The 22,776-nt window shown below is 38.6% G+C and overlaps 1 protein-coding gene and 1 pseudogene across 1 annotated transcript in view; one reads left to right on the top strand and one right to left on the bottom strand.

Moving 5' to 3' along the window:
- LOC116629016 (pleckstrin homology domain-containing family H member 2-like) overlaps positions 1–22,776 on the top strand; it is a 54,491-nt gene that overhangs the window by 11,379 nt on the left and 20,336 nt on the right. Inside the window, exon 3 of the mRNA XM_032399306.1 lies at positions 16,180–16,242. Within this exon, the coding sequence (XP_032255197.1) occupies positions 16,180–16,242 (63 nt within the window). The remainder of the gene's footprint in view (positions 1–16,179; positions 16,243–22,776) is intronic.
- LOC116629015 lies at positions 14,059–15,826 on the bottom strand (annotated as a pseudogene).

Here is a 22,776-nt window from a genome sequence, read left to right as displayed (position 1 = left end):
GCTCTTTGCCAGGAATTCTGGCCAACTTTTCTTTCCTGCAACAGATCTGGTTCTTAGTTCTGTTTTATTGGCACTGGCTATAGGCAGCTAACACTAGGTGCCAACTATGGATCCTAAGACTTTGCTACAACAACCATTAGCTGGTTTAAACCCTACAGTAACCCTGTGAGGGGACTATTATTATAGCAAATGTCAAGATGTTGACATTAAGATTGAGAGTATTTGAGTAGTATGCCCAATATCATACAGCTAATGAGTAACAGAATGGGCATTGAACCTTAGATCTTTTATACTTTTTGTGATGCAGCTAATAGAGTGCCTGGCACATAGAAGTAACTCATTATTTTCCTGTATCTTTTTGAAGGGTCACACTGGTTAAATGTACAAGGAGATGACTTAACAAATGTAATTACCAATTAATAGGAGACACCCTTTCTCAGTTTTTTTTTTTTTTTTAGGAAAAATGTATGAGATGATCTCAGAGTGTTTTGATAATTAAAGATGGATTTCAGTTATATATACTTTATGTTTTTTGGAGATGGAATTGGAGAATAAATGAGATTTTTTTAAAAGAACTATTTTTGCTCCATTTTTTTTTCCATCACAATTTCCAAGTAACTTTGAATATTGACGCTTGTGAAGAAAAAGGCCTTATTGAAGTCTTGGGCAAATACTGCTATAAGTGGGAGAGGTCTTTAGAGGAATTTAAGGAATGGTGTTGGAAATATCTCTAGTATGCCAAATATAAACTCTTCAGTGAAGCTGAGATTTAAGTAGTTTTCCTACTTTACAGTATTACTAGTTAGTGTTCTGAGTCACGGAGGGAAAGGGGAAAGTTTCTTTTTAAGTTGAAATGAATGCTGTTTCCTATGGGTTAGGTTTTCAGTAAAAAAAAAAAAAAAAAGATGAAAATACGAAGAATTTCCCTTTGGGCATCAGCATGGCCCATGTGAAGTAATGCTGCCGTTACCTGATACAATATCACTGTCTGGGATTTCCTGCCACTTGACCTTCCTTAGTGAATAGGATTCCCCTGAGGTGGTCTAGGATTCTCCCATCGGAATGAGGAGGCCCTGGACAGCATAGTATTTGCCTTCATATAATGGTCCAGTACACCATCATGACCACCCTCTTTAAATTACACATCCCCTCAGTCACTTTGTTGCTTCACTTAATATTTCTCACTATCTGACAGGAATTATACATATACTGACAATGAGACTTTGCAGGCTAATTTAAATGTCAGTTTTTGGGCAACTGACTGAAGATATTATTTATTATAACAAAATAAATAAAAATGGTGATAGAGTCTTTCATGGGTTCGAAGAGATAACTTGGTGGGGAATTGCTGGCCACATCAGTGAGTGTGAAGATCTTAAAGTAACAAATCTGTTAAACAAGTGTGAAGGTCTTAAAGCAACCAGTCTGTGTACACACACACACACACACACACACACACACAGGAATATTATTCAGTCATCAAAAAGAATGAAATCTTGCCATTTCCAATGATGTGAATGTACCTAGAGGGTATAATGGTAAATGAAATCAATCAGAGAAAGACAAATACCATATGATTTCACTCATATGTGGAATTTAAGAAACAAAACAGATGAACATGGGGAAAGGGAAAAAAAAGAGAGAGAGGGAAGTAAACCATAAGAGACTCTTAACCATAGAGAACAAACTGAGGGTTGTGGGAGGGCAGATGGGTGGGGGATGGGCCAAATGGGTGGTGGGTGTTAAGGAGGGTACTTGTTGTGATGAGCACTGGGTGTTGTACGTAAGTGATGAATCACTAAATTCTATACCTGAAACCAATATTACACTCTATGTTAACTAACTGGAATTTAAATAAAAACTTGAAATAAAAAAAAAGAAATATATACTACAGTGCAAAAAACCCCACCAAGTTTATTTGCATACGGTGCTTAGAACACCGAGTATTAAATGTGGTGGTGTTAAGATCCAAGGTCAGTGGCATATTGCCTTCTGCCACTTACTGCTATGTTCACTGTGGCCACAGAGGGCACTTTTATGGTAGTAAATCAAAGCACTAGGTTTAGAATTTGCTACTTCATTTTGTTATTGTGTAAGTAGCTTGTTTGTAAAAATACCTATTTTTGTCCAAAGCCTGACATAGGGCAGCAGATTATTTCAACTTTCTTTTAGTGACTTGGTATGGACTGGTTGTGGACTTGATCCAAGATTTACATTATATATACATTGTGAAAGTAAAAACTTACTTGAATACTTCCTACATTGCTTTTTTTTTTTTTTTTTTTGGTATTTTGCAAAGCTATTTTCCAGCTTGAGTGAGTATAAAAACAATCATTCAAAACCAAAGTATTGCCGGGGCGCCTGGGTGGCTCAGTTGTTAAGCGTCTGCCTTTGGCTCAGGTCGTGATCCCAGGGTCCTGGGATTGAGCCCCGCATCGAGCCCCGCATCGGGCTCCCTGCTCGGCGGGAAGCCTGCTTCTCCTTCTCCCATTCCCCCACTGCTTGTGTTCCCTCTCTCGTGCTGTCTCTCTCTGTCAGATAAATAAATAAAATCTTTAAAAAAAAAAAAGTCAAAGTATTGCCTATCCTACTACCCTTATGTTTAAACTCATATTAAAGTGTTCTAAACTTGGTTGGATGTACTTAATGTATATTTACTTTATGCAGTGTGAAGTGCTCAGTATTCATGATCTGTAACACAGATTGTGAAAATGTAGTGATTTTCTTTTGTCAAAGTTTATCCTTGCTTTTAAATAATTTTTTTGGAAAGAGTTGAAACTTTCATCCATTCATTCATTTGTTCAACATACATTTATTGAACTTCTGTTATGTGGTATTCATTACCCCTGCCTCAGCCATTGTTATGTAAGTAAAGACTACATGCAGAATCTGGGGGGACACTTCTTAGCTTATTTACTATCTAGTGGTCGAATTATGTTAGAATCTCAAATTCCAAATTTAGCCTCTCTTAGTCATACCTCTGTCCCGGGCTTCATTCTGTGATATGTTCCATGAGAACATGCGACTTAAAATTGTTCCTGCTACGAATGTTAATATCACTTTACGTTACCAAGAAAAGATGCCTAGGCTAAAAGAATAGCATACATGGGATAGAAATAAAGATGAATGCTTTCCAACTAAGAATTTTGTGGTTTCATGTATTGGGAACTTATTTTCATATGGTTCTGTGTAACTATACGCTGTGTGGAGTTTATAAATACCAAAGCAGCTCTGGTTCAACTAAAAGACCACTAGGGAATCAGAACATGAAGACTCAAATCTCAGGCATGTTACTGGCTGGGAGCATAAGCTTATCCAAGGCATCCTCATTCTGAACATCAACTTCCTAATCTTCATGATGAGCATAACAATTCCTGTCCTATGGTGTGGCTGTGAAATAGTGTAGTGGAAAGTTTCCGGTTCTTAAACATTAACTAGAATTTTTTTTAAGTTCTTTTCTATTCCCTGAATTATTTTTCTTTCCTCTGAGATTGTTTCCCACTTTTATGTTTGTTTGTTTTTCAGGTTGTAAACTTTTCTCAAATTTCTGATGATTTTTGGTGGTCCATTTATATTTAAGAATGAGGCATCTGAAAAGTTGACCAGCAATTGTGTGTAAATAGTCAGTGCTGGTCAACTGTCAATCTTTGTTTTAGGATGAGTGGGTGGGAACTGCCTATTACACCACGAACCATAAATGCCACAGTTGTTGGACTGGTGCCCTCCAAACAATTTATTCAGTTTTGTAAGAGAAGAACATTTCCATTTTCAACAGGAAGTAAATGCTTAGCTGCTGGACATTTGGCACATGGGGATAAGTGAGGTTTCAGGGAGTTCGTTGACTCTAAGGGCTACATATTTGCCATTAATACCCACTGTTTTCACCCCGCACCCTTCACTCTTGCTCTAGGTCTTTACAAGGTTCTGTGAGGAAATTAACTCCCAGGAGAAACCCAGGACCCTCCAGTCCTTATTCTTAGACTATACTTTCTGCTTCATCAAAAACAAGGGGATTAAATGAATACAAGCACATTTAATGGTGAGCTTGTCTCCCCACTTCCAACTTTCCTCTCTTACATGGCTCCTAAAATGCTGGCAGCCAAATGTTTATCCCATGGGGGAGATTGAAAGTCTCTGGGGAATCTTATCAGCCCAGGAGGAAAGAGGAAATAATGCTGACAATCAGTGGTTCCCCAACAGAAAGTCCAGCCAGATCACCTAATGTTAAAGTTCACGGTCAACAAGCCCCATATATATGCTAAAGCATCTAGGCAGCTTTTTAGTCCCTTAACCTTAAACATAAGTAGGCTCTCATGAATGACCACACATCTGAGGAAAGCCTCTAACATGAAAGATAGAGAACAAACAGAAAACAAAACAAAACAAAACACAATATTGCCTATGCAGGGAAAAGGAAATAAAACAGAACAAGCAAAATCTTACCATTTAATATCCCAAGAGAGAAAAGATATTGCCTTCCTGAAACAAGGAATATTCAGAGAATAAGTAAGAACTCTTGAAAATTAAAAACATGGTAGAAGAGGGGTGCTTGGGTGGCTCAGTTGGTTAAGCATCTGCCTTCGGCTCAGGCCATGATCCCGGAGTCCTGGGATCGAGCCCCACATCGGGCTCCCTGCTCAGCGGGAGTCTGCTTCCCCCTTTCCCTCTGCCCCTCTCCCCCACTCGTGTGCTCCCACTGTCTCTCTCAAATAAAAAAATAAAATCTTTAAAAAAATGGTAGAAGAAATAGTAAACTTAATAGAAGGGTTGGAATATAAACAAGCTAAATAGCTGGGAAGTAGAGAAAAATGTTAAAAAGATGGAAGACAGGAGAGAAAAGATTAGAAATTTAGAGGGCTAGTCCAGCATGTCCAAGATCAGGATGGTAGGAGTCTGGAGTGGACAAAGTCAATGAAACAAGGCACGAAAATTTCCCAGAATTGAAGGACATGAGATTCTTGATTGAAAGGTCTACCAAATACTTAGAACAACAGATAAAAATAGTTTCATCCACAGGCACATCATCATGAAAGTTTACTATAGACCAAAGAAAAGATTCTGCAAGCTTTCAGAGGAAAAAAAAAGCCCAAACAGGCTATATGCAAACAGGAATTAGAATGGATTTTTTAAGACATAAAAGTTCCCATGTAACCTTCTTGAAGAATCTCCAAAAGGACGTGATCCATTAAAAGGAAGAAGGAAACCAAGAGAGAAAGGCATAGGATACAGGAAACAGGAGCTCCAAGGTGGGGAAAAGTAGAAGGGTCTTCCCAAGAAGACAGCTGTGTCCTCGCAAGAGGGGAGTCAGTCCAGATGGGTGCAGGTCAGAAGCTCTGGGAGTGGCTTCAAGAAGATGAAATTGGTAGAAAATCAGGCGTGAATGAACATCTTGAGAGATGATTTAATTTGGAGTTGAATTATTGATGAGTTCATATAAAGCTGGATAAATAAAAGAACAAGACATTTAACTCTAGGGGGAAAAGTAATGTAGCAAGGAAAAAAGTAACCATGGTTTACTATGTGGTTCATCTCTGAATATCATACATAGTCACAGTAATACTAATAGTGAATAGTGAATTAACCAAAGGGAAGATATAAACTTATTGGAAGAATGAGAGTGTATCTGTGTTGATGGTGAGATCAAAGAGCTAAATACTCATTCTCCATATGGGAAGTAAGTAGGAAATCACTAAACTAAAAAAAAAAGTCAACAAAAAGGAAGCATGTTATTTAGAACATGAAAGTAAAATATTAAGAGAATTGGCTAACATGAAAGTAAAATATTAAGAGAATTGGCTAACAGATAATTTTTATTAATAAATCTTATGGAACTAGTTGGTACTTTATGTGCATTTGTGGCTTGGATAAACATAAAAACAAAAGAAAAGTTAAATTGTGAAGTAAATGGACTTATACAGTCTTTTGAGGGGAAATCTTGATGGTTCCATGGAAATCACCATCTGAACAAAATAGTCTATTTTGAGTTTTCAGGATATATCAAAAGAATCAAATGTTCTGGGTTATGTATTTTAAAGTTAGGTGCATTCAGGATCAGGATTGTTACATGTCCCATTTATAATTATGAATTGTCCCATTTATAATTATTGACACTCTTTTTGCTAATAAAACTTTTGGCATTAAAGTCTCTTTTGTCTGATTTTGATATTGCTTTTAGGTAGCACTTGCTTGGAATACTTTCAGTCTCTTAGCATCATTTTTTAAGTATGCCCTTTTAAATACAATATAGAAAGATTTATGTCTTTATCCGACTAGTGAGATAATCTCTTTAAATATATCTGAAATCATAAGAAATGCATTCTGTTTCTACACATCATGTTGTTGAAGTTCTCTTTGTCTTCCCTGGTTCCAGCTTTTTTTCCCCCTCTGATGCTTTGGAAGCTATAGACTGAATTTCTATTAAGTGGTTAGTTATCCTTAACTCTTTTTAAAAAGAAAGGCCAGTGTGGCGCCTGGGTGCCTCAGTCGGTTAAGCATCCAACTTTTGGTTTTGGCTCAGGTCACGATCTCAGGGTCGTGAGATCGAGCCCTACATCAGGCTCCGCACTCAGCACAGAGTGTGCTTGGAGATTTCTCTCCTTCTCCCTCCCCCTCTGCTCCTCCCGCTGCTCATGCTTACTCATACTCTCACTTTCTCTAAAATAAATAAATAAAGTCTTTAAAAAAAAAAAAAGAAAAGAAAGGCCAGTACATATAGTTTATATTGTAATAATAGAACTTGAAAACTGAATGTGGTTAGGGAGTTGGTGATATTACAAAAAAAAAGGTAGCATGGCGGGGGGGTTGGTGAGGGAAAGGATGGGAAACCCGCAGCTATGAGAGCTGAGCATCAAAAACAGCAAGTGCCAAAACTGTTAGGATGGCCAGCACTGATTCTTCTTTAGAGAACAGTTTTAGAAACTGGACATTTTCTAGAACAAAAAATGACACCTTCAGTTTAAACTTTGAATCAAGCTCTCATAATTTAGATAATTATTCAGCTTTGATGGACACTAGGAGATGCTAAATGTTGTATAAATCCATTAGAAGCCGTAGAATGGAAAAATGTCAGGCAACCAGAAGGACTTCAATTGTCCCATCTTGTCCTACAGAGAGAACTAGTAGTTTGTCCATCATTATCGCAAAATTACCTACTTAGAAAGCCTGAGGTGGTGTGGGGATGGGCTGGATTAGGGTTTGCTGAAATCACATTTTGGATAGGATGATTAATGTAACTGAAGGAGATCTTTTACTTTGGAGAATAATTTAGCCCTCAACAACTTCTTAGTCTGCCATGACTTTGCAACAGCAGTAGACTTTTAATTCGTAATATAGGTGTGTTTTCATAAAAAGAAAAAATACAGTTTTGAAATCTAGACCCAAAATGGCACTGTGTCCTTCCACTGCATTCTGTGGGTCACAGCAAGTCACAAAGCCATCCCAGAGTCAAAAGGAAGGACAATGGACCTCACCTCTCATTGGGAAAAGTGGCATGTGCATATAGTGAGGGAAGGAATTGGTGGCCATCTTTGGGGGTGGCTATCTAAGCCTAACCAGTTACTTTAATTCACTCAGACTTTTGCATTCCAGCATATGTCCTTGTTTCCCTCCACTACAGCTGATCTCACAAAGGTCTCCAATGGCCTAATTAGGATATATTTACATATATTACTTATACTACATACCATTTACGTGTATCTTACAGTGTGTTACTTATATTTAATTTTTTTATTAGAGAAATTTTCAAACATACAAAAGTAAGCAGAATATTATAATGGATCCCCATATACACATTACCCAGCATTAATGATTATTAACTCAGGACCAGTCCTGTTTCATCTATACCCTGATCCACTTCTCCTTTCTTACTTTATATTGAAGCAAATCCCAAGCACATTATTTCATCCATCTATGTACATTTTTAATGACTGTATGTTATCTACTTACATATTTAGACAATTCTGTTTTTGGACATTTGTGGCTTTTATTTTTATCATTCAAATTATAACACTGCAGGGGCTCCTGGGTGGCTCAGTTGGTTAAGCATCTGCCTTCAGCTCAGGTCATGATCTCAGTGTCCTGGGATCTAGTCCTGCATCTGGCTCCCTGCTCAGTGGGGAACCTGCTTCTCCCTCTCTCTCTGCCGCTCCCCTTGCTTGTGCTCTCTCTCTCTCTGTCAAATAAATAAAATCTTGAAAAAAAATTATAACACTGCAGTCATTACCACATATTTTTAATAAATGAAATACCAACAGCTTTTTCACATCACTTTGACATGTTTTCTTATTTTTATCCTCACAATTTCCTGTACGGTAGGTAGAGCAGTTATATTATCCCTATTTTATACATAAGAATTTTAAAGTGCAATGTCAAGCTGTTGAATAGTAGAGTAAGAATTAGAAACCAGATCTCTTGAATCTACTCTGTTCATTTTAAACTAAACCTTGCTAACTTAAAGTTATTCATAAAACTAATACATGTGTATGGTAGAAATACACTGCTATATAAATATCCATTGAACATCCATTAAGTATTAGATACAATGCTAAACACTCTCCTGTTTAATCTTCATATAAATACTGTGAGATAAATGTTAATCTCTTTTACAAATGAGGAATGGAGACTCAGAAGTTAAATGACTTACTCATCATTACATTGCTCATAAGTAGTGGAATCTGGATTCTGATTTTGGTCTTCTTGCCTCCAACATCAGTACTCTTTCCACTTTTCTCTACATTGGTATTTCAAGGGCTACACTTTAAAAGAAAAGATTTATTTATTGGGGCACCTCAGTGGCTCAATTGGTTAAGCGTCTGCCTTCAGCCCTGGTCATGATCCCAGGACCCTGGGATTGAGCCCCACATTGGGCTCCCTGCTCAGCGGGGAGTCTGCTTCTCTCTCTCCCTCTGCCCCCCACTCATGCTTGCTCTCTCTCTCTCTAGTGCTCTCTCTCTCTCAAATAAATAAACAAATCTTAAAAAAAATCTCAGGGATTCCTGATGGTACCCACTATTTAAAAAAAAAGATTTATTTATTTGAGAGCGAGCGAGCAGGGGGGAGGGGCAGAGGGTGAGGGAGAGAGAATCCCAAACTCCATACTGAGCGCAGAGCCCAATAGGAGGCTTGATCCCACAACCCCGAGACCACGACCTGAGTCAAAACCAAGAGTCAGACGCTTAACCGACTGTGCCATCCAGGTGCCCCTACACTTTTTTTTTAATTAAAAAAGCAAAAATGACTTTCTGAATAGGTGCTTTATTTAACTTGTATTCAAAGTCATATACATATAATGTTTTCTTCCAGCACATTTAGCCCGTTTATATATAAACTTATATCCCAAGTCTTGTGAAATAGTGTATGTGTGTATGTGTGTGTGTGTGTTTGTGTGTGTGTGTTAGGTGTGATGCTTTTTATAATGGAAATAAACTTTTTTTTATAAGGTTATTGCTTGCTACCGAGCTTTTAGAATTTGACTGTATGGCTGGAAATGCAAGGTGTTATGGAAGATATAAAGGGTCCTCACACATGAAGTCCATATTCAAGCAACTTGCAATATAGTTGGGAAAATAATAGAAGGTAGAGAGTCAATGCCATAGGACAGAAGAAAAGTTATTTGGCAGTGGTAAAAATACTATCCTATTCATATATGCATAGTGCTTTATAGATGTAATTTCATTCAGTAATGTATAATATATTGACTACTTACTGCCTATAAAGACCTGTATAGGGTATGTAACAGTGAGGCAAAGAGACAAGGCTTCTGCCCTGTTAACACTAGAAACCAAACTTCAGAAAGAGAAATCTGACCAGATATTTGTATAGTCCTTGCCTTAGTTTGTTCTGCTATAACTAAATGCTATAGACTATGTAACTTCTAAACAGCAGAAGTTTATCATAGTTCTGGAGGCTGGAAATCTGAGATCAAGGTGCCAGCTAAGTCAGGTGAGGGCTCTCTTCGGAGTTGCAGACTTCTCATTGTATCCTCACACATTGTATCCTCACAAAGGAAGGGGCTAGGGAGCATTGTGGGATCTCTTTGATAAGGGCACTAATCCCATTCACGAGGCCCCCTGCCCCCGCCATGACCTCATCACCTCCCAAAGACCTCTCCTCCTAACACCACCACAGTGGGTGTTAGGATTCCAATATGTGAACTTTAGGGGGGACACAAACATTCAGACCATAGCATTCCATCCCTGGCTCCTCAAATTCATGTCCTTCTCATACAAAATACATTCATTCCATCCCAACAGCCCTAAAAGTCTATAAAGTGCAGAGTCTCATCTAAATCAGGTATGGGTGAGACTCAAGGTATGATTCATTCTAAGGAAATCCCTGCCAGCTGTGAATCTATGAAATCAAACAAATTACGTGTTTCTAAAATACAATGGTGGGACAGACCTAGGATAGATATTTTCATTCCAAAAGGGAGACATAGGAGAGAAAGAAGGGGTAACAGGTTCCAAGCAAGTTCAAAACCCCACAAGGCAACTAATGGTAAATCTTAAGGTTTGAGAATAATTTTAACTAGATGTTCAGCCCTCTGGGATGGAGGTCCTACCTTCTGGACCAACTCGGGGGGCAGGGAGTGGGGAGGAAGGGTCTCACCTTCTGGGCCCTCAGGAGCATTTGCAGCCCCATGGCTTTGCAGGGCAGCTCTCATGGGTTGAAGTTGCATGCCGATGGTTCTACCAGTCTGGGATCGCAGGGGTGGCCTCACCCCCATGGCTTCATTAGGAATTGCCCTGGTTGGGGCTCTCTGGTGCCCTTGTGCCAGAGGTGGCCCTGTGCTTGGGTTGTACACCCACAGTTCTGGGTGGCTTCATCTTTCCAAATCTAGATGGAGGTAGCCATGCTCCCATGGCTCTCCTGGGCAGGGGTTGGCCCCCCATGGCTTTGGGCAGCACCACTTTGGTTTGGGTAGAGGTTGTGTGGCTTGTTGAAACTCAGGAAAGTCTCGTCCCAGCCTTGTGAAACTGAGGAGGCAGCTCTAATGAGCTGGAGTCCTTCCTCCTTGTCTTGAAGAATAGCCCAATGTCACAGCCATATAGCTCTAAGATCCCAACCTGTAAAATCCCAAGTCCAACAGCCAGCCTAATTCCTTCCTCTTCAGTTCACACGGACTTTTCCTTCTTCGGTTGCTACCTAACTCTGTGGTTCAAACCCATACTGACCCCTTAATCAAAAGGTGGTTTGGCCACACCCTGTCCTCTCCTGAACAAGCTTTTTCCCATTTCTTCCAATATGGATATGCTGGAAAGTATCCAGATTTTTAGATTCCACTTCCTTTTTGATTAACAATCTATCTTTAAATCATTTCTCTTCTCACATTTTACTATAAGCATTCAAGAAGAATTAGGCCACTCCTTCAACACTTGGCTTAGAAATTTCCTCAGCCAAATATCCAGTTTCATCACTCACAAGTTCTACCTTCCACAAAACCCCAAGAGGAGAATCCAATTCAGCAAAGCTGTTTGCTGCTTTATAACAAGGATCACCTTTCCTCTCATTTCCAATAACATGTTCCTCATTTCCATCTGAGACCTCATCAGAATGGCCTTTACCATCCATCATATTTCTACTAACACTGTTCACAACCACTTAGATACTCTCTAAGAAGACTGAGGCTTTCTCTATAGTTTTCTTTGCTGTTTGCCTTCTGAGTTCTCACCAGAATTGCTTTAAATGGTCCGTTCATGGCAATGTAGGCTTTTTCTACCATGCACCCAAAATTCTTCCAGCTTCTACCAGTTACTCAATTCCAAAGCCACTTCCACATTTTTAGGTATTTGTGACATTGGCACTCCAGTCTCAGTGTCCAATTTCTGCCTTGGTCCATTTGTGCTGCTATAACAAAATATGACAGACCGTGTAGCTTATGAACAATAGAAACTATTTCTCACAATTCTGGAGGCTGGAAGTCTGAGATCAGGGTGCCAGCAAGGTCAGGTTCTGGGTCTTAAACTTTTTGTATTTTCACTTGGCAGAAGAGGCTAGGGAGCTCTGTGGGATCTCTATTATAAAAGCACTAATCCCATTCATGAGAGTCCCACCCTCAGGACTTAATCACCATCACATTGGGCGTTAAGATTCCAATGTGAATGTGGGGGGGTGGCGCACAAACATGCAGACCATAGCAATCTTCTTAAGAAACTGTTCAGTCTTTTTTTTTTTAAAGATTTTATTTATTTGACAGAGAGAGACACAGCGAGAGAGAGAGAGAGAGAGAGGCGCCGCCATTCAGTCCTTTTTAAGACTTTAATTTTTTAAGAGCAGTTTAGGGTTCACAAAAAAGTTGGGTGGGGGGTGCCTGGGTGGCTCAGTCGTTAAGCATCTACCTTCGGCTCAGGTCATGATCCCGGGGTCCTGGGATCGAGCCCCGCATCGGGCTCCCTGCTCCGTGCTTCTCCCTCTCCCACTCCCCCTGCTTGTGTTCCCTCTCTCACTGTGTCTCTCTCTGTCAAATAAATAAATAAAATCTTAAAAAAAAAAAAAAAGTTGGGTGGTACAGAAATCTCTCATATATTCCCTGCCCCTACACATGCATAACCTCCCTCATTACCAACATCCCCCACTAGAGTAGTACGTTTGTTACAACTGATGAATCTACACTGACACATTATAAAAACCCAAAGTCTGTAGTTTCACTCTTGGTTTACATTCCATGGATTTGGACAAATGTATAGTGACATGTATCCATCATTATGATATCATACAGAGTACTTTCACTGCCCTGAAAAGCTTCTGTGCCCTGTTTATTTATCCCCCACCTCAGCTGGAATCATACAATATGCAGTCTTTTCCAATTGGCTTCTTTCACTTAATATATGCATTTAAGTTTCCTCCATGTCTTTTCATGGCTTCATAGCTCATTCCCTTTTAGTGCCAAATAATATGTCATTGTCTGGATGTACCATGGTTTATTTATCCATTCACCTACTGAAGGACATCTTGATTGCTTCCAAGTTTTGGCAATTATGAATAAAGCTGATGTGAACATCTATCTGTATGCAGTTTTGTGTTGACATAAGTTTTTAACTCCTTTGGATAAATACCAAGGAGCGTGATTGCTAGATTGTATGGTAAGAGTATGTTTAGTTTTTTAAGAAATTGCGAAACTGTCTTCCAAACTTGCTGTAACGTTTTGCATTCCCATGAGCAATGAATGAAAGTTCCTGTTTTTCCATGTCCTCGCCAGCATTTGGTGTTGTCAATGTTCTGGATTTTGGCCATTGTAATAGGTGTGACAGTAGTCTTTTTTTTCACCAGCACAATTTTACAAATCAACAACTTGTTTGTGGATTTTCCTGGCAACCTCAACAATATTCAAAATTGAGGTTAAGGCTCCACAAGTGCAAAATTTTCCCTAGTAACATAAAGTAGTTACATTGTAGAGGTGACAATTATCAGCATATTGCCAGTAGTGGAAGAATGTAGTGTTGGGATGTGCCTGCCAGTTGGTTTTTTTGGTTTAAAGACTATCCTACACAGGAGATAGTGCTTGTCCAACGGCTTTTACATAGTGCCGCAGTCCATACAGTAACTCAATAAAATGCTTTTAGACAACAGTACTGGCTTATTAAACATTTGAAATATTTTCACAAAAATTAAAGATGATATGGGGTCCAGAGAATACACTTAGGAAATATCTGTTTATACACCCAAATATTTGAAACCTCTTTTAGAAGCTAGATCCCTTCAATAAATGGTCTTAAAAATCTGTGTGGACAAACAGTTAAACTACCATATATGGTGGCAATGGAATGTTTTACTTTTGTTATCCAATAGAAATATAATATGAGACACATATGTAATTTAAAATTTTCTATTAAACAAAATAAAATGAAAAATAATTTTATATTTAATGCAACATATTGAAAATATTTCAATGCGAGTCAATATAAAAATTACTGAGTTTATACTTTTCATATTAGGTTTTCAAATAATAGATGTATTAATGAGTTAAGTGTGTATTTTACACTTACATATCTCAATTCACACTTCAAGTGGATCCACATTTCAAGTGCTTTTGCACAGCACAATTCTATTATCCCTCAGCCTTCAGTCATTTTCTGAACCATTTGGAGGTAAGAAAACCAGTGTACTGTTGAAATAATGAATGCCCTGAGCCAGTGCACATCATTACTATCATCTTTCTGGGAGTTGGTCCATTAAAAGTAATAGCCATACCTGAACAGCAGCCTTCTCCTACTTGCTGAGGATTATTACACATTGTCTCTTGAATAAGATGTGCAAATGGTTTTGAATTAAATACAACTCTTCCTTCAGAATCCTCTGCATTCTCTGCAAGAACTCCAGCTTATTTGAGGCCAGTTGCTGGCTGAATGTCTTCAGATAACTTCCAAATCACACTTCGATCTGCACACTTCTCAGACTTGGCAGAGAAGGCTGTATTTCAGACTCTATCCTTGACAATTTCTCTTTCCAAAGTCAGGTATGGGAGGTTGCCATGTTATGGTGTGGCCCAGATAGAAAGGTTGTGATAAAGCCCTAGTAAACAACAGGTACACTGAATTGTCAATGACAGCAAATGTAGCGGGACGTGCAAGAACCAGTTGTAGTTGTCGCCATGCTTTTCAAAGACATGTTTCTAAGTTGTCCTCATCTGTAACCACAGATTTTTAGTACTGTAGGGCTCTGCTTGGTCACTGTGTTTGGTCCAAGTCTCTTTCCGCAACAGCCTAGTAATGCTCGTCTTGGATTCTCCAAGGCTGATAGAATCAACACAGCTACTGTTATTAAGATCCGTGCGTTGCACTACTGAAATGTTTAAGAAATCTTTTCTGTTTGGCGGGCAAAGGTGATGGTGATCATGGTTGTTAACCTCTGGTGAATGTTAATTGGCCACATAGTTATCAAAACAGAGTAAACGCTCCCAAGCACTATACTGGTAAAAAAAAAAAAAAAAAATACCAACCATGGTGGGAAACCCCCCATCAAGCGTTAGGTCAGCGCGCGGATCAAACGCCGCGTGGAGTCGGTCCCTGCCGCCCACTCAGTGCGGAGCTATGGCCGCCCTCCCAGCTGGGCCGCTCTAGCTGCCGGAGGCCGCTTCTCTGTGGTTTCGAAAAGGGGGCGGGACTGGAGCCGGTGTGTCAGTCGTTGGGGTGGGACCCCGGATGCTCCTGAGTATAAGGTGAGGTGGAAGCTGTGGAACAATAACCAGCAATGAAACTGAAAATGAGCAAAGATCGGGCGACTGACGCTCAGGGGCTGACCATATTTCAACACTCAGAAAAAAGAATTTAGAATTGAGGTTTACATCACACTTGTGTATTCAGTACCTGGTACACATCTCTTACGTAATTTACATCGGGTCCTTTTTAAGGCTTTTCTTTTTTGTACTTACAATCGTCATTTTAGTATTTTACTTTAAATCTCCAAACTTTTTGGGCAACAAAAAATTGAAGTCCCATTAAAATATTATTCAAAAGTAAAAAAAAGTCTCCAAACTTTTTATTCTCTACAGAACTTAAAAAACAAAACAAAACAAAAACCGAGATATTTTTTGATTCTTTGTGCCGTACGCATTTGTGGACGTGTGTGTGTGTTAAATCAGAATCTCTTCTGTACTTTACTACAATGTATGATAAGAATTAAAACTACCCAGAGCTTTAAGGGGCGCCTGGGTGGCTCAGTCGTTAAGTGTCTGCCTTCGGCTCAGGTCTTGATCCCAGGGTCCTGCATGGAGCCCCGCATCGAGCCCCGCATCGGGCTCCTTGCTCGGCGGGAAGCCTGCTTCTCCCTCTCCCAGAAAAACTACCCAGAGTTTAAACATACCACCTATGGAGCTTATGAGAATACCCATTTTCTGATATCATTGTGACTTTTTGATCAACAAATTAAATATGACATTTGAGGTCTTACTATTCTTAATATGTGTTGACCAGTAATTTATAGTTCAATGAAGAAAATTCTATGGATGAGTACTCATGTAGTATATATTACATTGTACTAGAAGTATGAAACCTTTGGTATGTTATTTGATCAATTTTTAAATATGCACTGAAAGCCTTTAATGTGATAAATTGTATGTAATTCATATCCATTAAACTACTTTAAATATCCTTAAAGAATTTGATGGCATTGCAAGAATTTTCAGTCGTTTTCATACGTGAAATATGAACTTTTATATTTTCTCTGTTTTTCCTCACTTTATAGATGCAACAGCTTGAGAGACAAGTTATTGATGCTGAACGTCAAGCAGAAAAAGCTTTTCAACAGGTAGAGTATAATTCTAGTTAAAAAATTTTTTTTCTCAGGTGCCTGGATGGCTCAGTTGGTTAAAGGTCTGACCTGCTCAGGTCATGATCTTGGGGTTCTGAGATCAAGCCCCAAGAGGGTCTCTGCACTTGGCGAGGAGTCTGCTTCTCCCTCTCCCTCTGCCCCTCCCCCCACTCATGTTCACTCTCTCTCTCTCAAATAAATAAAATCTTAAAAATCTTTTTTTCTCTCTACCAATATAAACCTTATTTTGCCCAAAACAATCCTCAAAATAGTCTTCAACCCTTCTCTACATCCTATCACTTTGACTATTCTGTGAGCTGGATCCATAGAGAAAATGGAGAATCTAACTTTATTTTGCCCTTAACAGATTTCCAAAAGATGAAAATGCTTCCATTAGAAGGTTTTATCTTCTGAAAAAATCAAATATGATTTTTATGGCAATTCTAACCATAATGATTTTTAAATATAAATATGTTCAAAGCAGTGTCTTTCATAGAAATAAAGAGTTGGAAATAATATGAATGCCGTATTATAAGAGAATGAATAAGTGAACTATATTTATTCCATGAAATATTAAACAATCATTAAAAATAATTATTACAAAAGACATGCTAATATAGAAAAATGCTTAGAGTTATATCAGGAAAACTATATACAAAAACTTATACTTAGTATTAATAGGCATGTGGGAGAAAAGTCAAAGCTTTGATAAGTCACTTAACTCAATCTGGGCCTTGCCAACATTAAAATGAGTGTTTTTGGATGAGCCTACCAGCCTCAAAGTTTGTCTAAAGATCCTCAATCCATAGCTTCACATTTTATGAAAAGATCTTTGTCACATTCAGGCAAGTCAGGATTTTCAAAATTATCATTTTTTCTAAGAAATGTATATTAAATTTCCTATACTTGCTCTAAATTTGTCATGTTTCTTCTCTTCAACTTAAGTACTACCAAATCTTGTTTTCACCTAACAGACTTAATCTTATACATTAGATTGATTTAGTGGCCTGATAAATTTCCAAACAAACCCAATCTAACCTAATCCTTGATTTTCTTTCTTTTTTTTTTTTTTAAGATTTCATTTATTTGAGAGACAGAGACAGCGAGAGAGGGAACACAAGCAGAGGGAATGGGAGAGGGAGAAGCAGTCTTCCCGCCGAGCAAGGAGCCCGATGCGGGGCTCAGTCCCGGACTCTGGGATCATGACCTGAGCCGAAGGCAGACGATTAACAACTGAGCCACCCAGGCGCCCCAAATCCTTGATTTTCTTAATTATACTTAAAAGAAATTCCTAAAATTTTATTATGCCATATTTCAACCAGTGCAAGAGTAGAGAAAATAGTATAATGAACCCCCATAATCAGCTTTAACAATTAGTCAATTCAAGGCTAATCAATACCTTCATCCACTTTATTCTTCTCCACCCCCACACCAGGTTATTTTGAAACAGATTCTAGACATCGTATCATTTCACCCATGAGTATTTCAGCAACTAATCTGAAAATAAAGATTTAAAAATCATAACTATAGTACCATCATCACACCAGTAATTCTTTAAAACCTCAAATTTAGGTATTGGTACAAGTTCGAGTAGTAATGGTAAAGAAAGACTCCCATGTTTATGTCCCTCTTTGCCATTATATTCTAAATGTCTTCATCTTTGTCTATTGTGGGCTCTGTATGTATGTCCCTGTTTAGTCCCATACCTAGCAGCACACATTCAGCAGTTTGTCTACCTTTCTCTCTTATCTCTCTCTTTATCTTTCCCTTTCTGACTTTGGCCTTCCCCGGTGACATCTCCCTTTACCTCTGTACCCATGGTTATCTCTCTCTCTGTTCTTCCCCATCTTTCCTTTCCCTTTCTTTCTTTCCTTTAATGCCTCATAGTATAGGAAAAAAAGAAAGAAACTAAGGATGGTTTTGTTTTGCCTTTTCTTAAATTAAAATTCTTTATATGTGCAGCATATGTTTAGCTCTGAAAATTAAATTAGTATGTGTTTCCTATTTGTGATTTTCAGGGTTTTCTTCTGTGATTCACTAGATCTTAAGAACAAACAAACAAACAAAAATCCCCATTCCCAGTTCAAGGGAAGCAAGCCATGACCATTTGTAGCCATTAGGGTCCTACCACTGATCTTGATAAGCTAACGGGAAGAATTTCTTATTTGAGGTTGTTCTTTGAGGATATCAGGTGTAAAGTTATTTAATTCTGTGTGCTACATTTTAAAACAAAAAGATACCATGATTGGCTAAATGACCTTAAATCAAACCCTCCTCCCATAAAGAGTGAGTGAAAATTACAAATCTCCCCAAATTTCTATATAATTTAGCAAATCGGTAGATACTTGTTTTTGTCACAACACTTTAAATTTATTCAGTGCCTATTTGGTTATGCTTCAGAAGGGATTTCTTTTCCTTACATAATGATACATTATATTACATTATATATCATATTATTGTACATTATACATATTATACATTATATATTATACATTATATACATTACATATTATTCACCATATTACGTACATAATGATTCTAAGTTTACAGGAAATATAAAGAGAGCAAATGAATTCTCATGTACCAATTATATTACCTTCTTTTGGCCTTCACATGACTAAGTAAATGTTATTAACATAGAGTAACCACATCCTTTGCTATCTTTAACAGTTTCCATGGGACTGTGCCCTATCTGCTGTTTATGTTGTTTAAATTCAGCATGTCCTTTGTCATTGAGTCATATCCTAATACCAGACTGTATTTATATTAACCAAAAAGGAACATTTCACCACTAAAAGCAGTAGTCAGCTGAAACTAACTCAACTCTGCACTTTAACTTTCTTCATTTTTCCCCTTGTTTTTAATGAGTGGCATTATCTTACCTGTACAACCATTAAATAAGTTGGCTGTAGAAAAGAAATCATATATTTTTCCAGAGAAATCTTGGCAATCATTATACTGTAGTACATTTTTATTGTAGTTCTTCTAAGTTTGGAAAGCAGTACATGCACATCAATCCCATATTACTTATGAGTATTCCTGTGAGACAGAAAAGCAGCAAATTGCACATGTGGGAGATACTGATACACAGGATTCATTCTTAAGTATATGATTAGGTGTATATTCCAATCTATTACATTAATTTATGCTAACCAGGGACACCGGGTGGCTCAGTCGGTTAAGCATCTGCCTTGGCTCAGGTCATGATCCTAGGGTCCTGGAATCGAGTCTTGCATAAGGCTCCTTGCTCAGCAGGGAGCCTGCTTCTCCCTCTGCCTACCACTCCCACTGCTTGTTCACTCTCTCTCTCTCTTTCTCTGACAAATGAATAAAATCTTTAATTTATGCTAACGAAAAAGGGGTACAATAATATCCCCTATAGAAATTTGTGTTTTCATCCCGTCCTTCTAGTCTCAATCTCTTGCCTGTGTTTGATGCAGATTTGGTAGGATTTTAAAGTTCTCTCTGACCATTCTAATATGTGGACTAATCTGCCATCTCTGTGAAGTTGGTACTTAGATTCCAAGTCACTTGTAGTTCTTAGTAAGTGACAACTACTCAGTCATGCTATTATCCAGGACCTTGTAATGATTTACTTCATTACATGGAAACATACTTTATCCAGTGCAATTCGTTTTAGAAACTTCAGTGAGAATGCTTCTGGCCTTACTGCATAAATTCTGGAGCACTATTTCCAAAATAATTGTGTTTAAGATGTGATAGAATAATTAATTAATTTGCAGTAAATTTTATTTTAGTATTTTTTTCAAAGATTTTATTCATTTAGTTGGCAGAGAGACAACAAGAGAGGGAACACGAGCAGGGGGAGGGGCAAAGGGAGAGGGAGAAGCAAGCTCCCCGCTGAGCAAGGAGCCCAATAACTGGTAAATGGTCTGGGATTCAAAAGGGTATTTTGAATATCCTTATAATTCCTTTCTTCATTCTATTTTGGAATGATCAGGTATTTTTGTCATGCCATTGCAACATATATAGGGAAATAGAAACTTTCAAACAGCCCCCCCTTGAAAATATAATCACATCTTAATTACCTGTAGTGGAGTAGTGAGGGATGAGGTTAAAAATAGGAATAGTGTGGGCAGGAAAATGGAAAACAGCATTGGGAGTTGTGTCAGAGTCCCCAAGACTACCCTGAAGGTTTGATGATTCCCCAGAAGGACTCAGAACTCAGAAAAACTGTTATACTCACGGTTATGGTTTATTACAGTGAAAGGTTACAGATTAAAATCAGCAAAGGAAAAATGCACATGGAGCAGAGTCCAGGAGAAACCAGGTATGAGCTTCTAGTTGTCCTCTTGCGCTGGAGTTACACAGGGATGCACTTAATTCTCCCATCAACAATATGTGACAACATACAAAGTATTGCTGACTAGGGAAGTTCCCCTGAGCCTTGGTGTCCAGAATTTTTATTGGCAGGGGGTTGGGGTGTTGGTGTCAGTCTTGTAGGCATGGAATGCATTGTGACTGACCTTAGCTACTCAGTCTCCAGCCTTGCACAGGTCAAACTGATACAGTGTGGCCCAGGACCCTAGGTGAAGGGAAAAAAAAAAAAAAGAGAGAGGCATTCACCATAAATCATATTATTGGCATTAACTATCTGGTGTGGCCTAATATCTCAAGTATATAGAGTCTTATCAGGCAGGATATTACAAGGGCTCAGAGGTTATTTTTTTCCAGGAGCTAGGCAAATGCCAGTTCTTTTTTTGGAATGTGCAGGGTTTGAGCACCCCAAGTCTGCTGAGTTAATCCTTTACTACAGAATAGCTTAGGGACCTCAGAAGCAATAAAGGTTTTGGGGAAATGATTGAGGTTCATGGATGCAACCAGAGGCTCTCCTAGAAGAAAAGGAGAAAGGTAACCTAAAAGTGCAAAGCATTCTTCACCAGAGGATGTCCATATATAGGTAATCGCAAGGGTTTCTTTAACAAGCAATTTGAATTTGTAGGTGTTTGTTATTGGTCAGTCTCTGAGTAGCTGAAATTCTCATATGGTTCAGGTTAAGTGACAGGAGAAAGAACTGGGCTGTTTTCTGTGTACTTGTAGTGAGATATTTTTAAAGGCTGCTTGGTGTTTCTGTAGGCTTCTTATCTTTTCTGTAGACCTATTATTCATACAAATTACGAAGGAAGGCTGGTGGATCCTGTGGAACTTGGTCCTAACAGGACCAATTGGCAAATAGATTGCCCATCACTACTTTGTGATCTCTCTTCCTAAGAGATTTTGCCATTTTTGCCAGTATTTTTCTTGCTTGGGGAAGTTTTGTTTAGCTAAAAGTAATGGTCAAATTAAATAGTTGTATATGGCAAAGATGCATCTAAGGAGCTCTGACTGTGGCATCCATTCATAAAATGAGAATACCTTTTAAATGGAATATATATATATATATTTTTAAAGATTTTATTTATTTATTTGACAGAGAGAGACACAGCGAGAGAGGGAACACAAGCAGGGGGAGTGGGAGAGGGAGAAGCAGGCTTGCCACGGAGCAGGGAGCCCAACGCGGGGCTCGATGTGGGGCTCGATCCGAGGACCCTGAGATCATGACCTGAGCCGAAGGCAGACGCTTAACGACTGAGCCACCCAGGCGCCCCTAAATGGAATATATTTTTAAGGGGATAAGAGTACTCCCAAATCAGGGGCACCTGGCTGGCTCAGCAGCAACTTTTATGCCTTTTAGACAACAGCAACTTTTGACCTTTTAGACAGCAGCAACTTTTATACCTTTTAGACAAAAAAACAATACATTTGTGAAGAATTGACAAGACAAAGGGGTTTGGGCTTGGGGTAGTAAATTAGTGAAGAAGTAACAAGGTTTGTTTATATAGCCTTCTCAGCCCTAAATTTCCTATCTCTGATGATAAGGATGCCTTCTTCCTTCCTGGTACAGGAGGGGGATTTATTTCCAGTCTTCAGGGGAACAAAAGAGGGTCAGAGTATTCTTACACCAGCTGTTTCTTAGGTAACTTAAATTCAGAATAATCAGTATGCTGAAGTGGCATATTTTGGAGTGGCACAGTCTGCTCCCCTACAGGTCTGTCATCTGTTACTCTGTCCCTGAAGAACTACCATTTTGAACTTGGTCTCTGCCCTTCTTTCTCTGCTTCCACAGCTACAGAATGTCCTGTGTGGAACTGGCTGAGCCATCTTAAGAATGATCCTTGGTATTTATTGTCCAGCCCTCTGTCCTCCTCTGGCTGTTTTTCATGGTAGTATTTCTGATGGAGACCTTTGTCCTTGACTTCTTGGTCTGCCATTCCTGCAGAAAACCCACTATATTATGTTAAAAAATATAAATCTTAAGATAACTTAAAATTATCATTTGGATAATGGAATGCAGGATTTTTCTCCTACTTTTAAAATCTACTTTTATTTTTATAGTTTTCAGACATTTATGTGGTATTTCGGTAGGACACTTTGGCATCTGAGTTGAATTTACATTTCTCTGGTGAACCCACAGATGACAGCTTGTATTCATGGTTAAAAAAACAAAACCAAACTAACCTTAACACCCTC

Source organism: Phoca vitulina, unplaced genomic scaffold (assembly GCF_004348235.1).
Source record: "Phoca vitulina isolate PV1807 unplaced genomic scaffold, GSC_HSeal_1.0 scaffold175, whole genome shotgun sequence".
NCBI lineage: Eukaryota > Metazoa > Chordata > Mammalia > Carnivora > Phocidae > Phoca > Phoca vitulina.
This window is presented reverse-complemented; position numbering and strand designations above follow the sequence as displayed.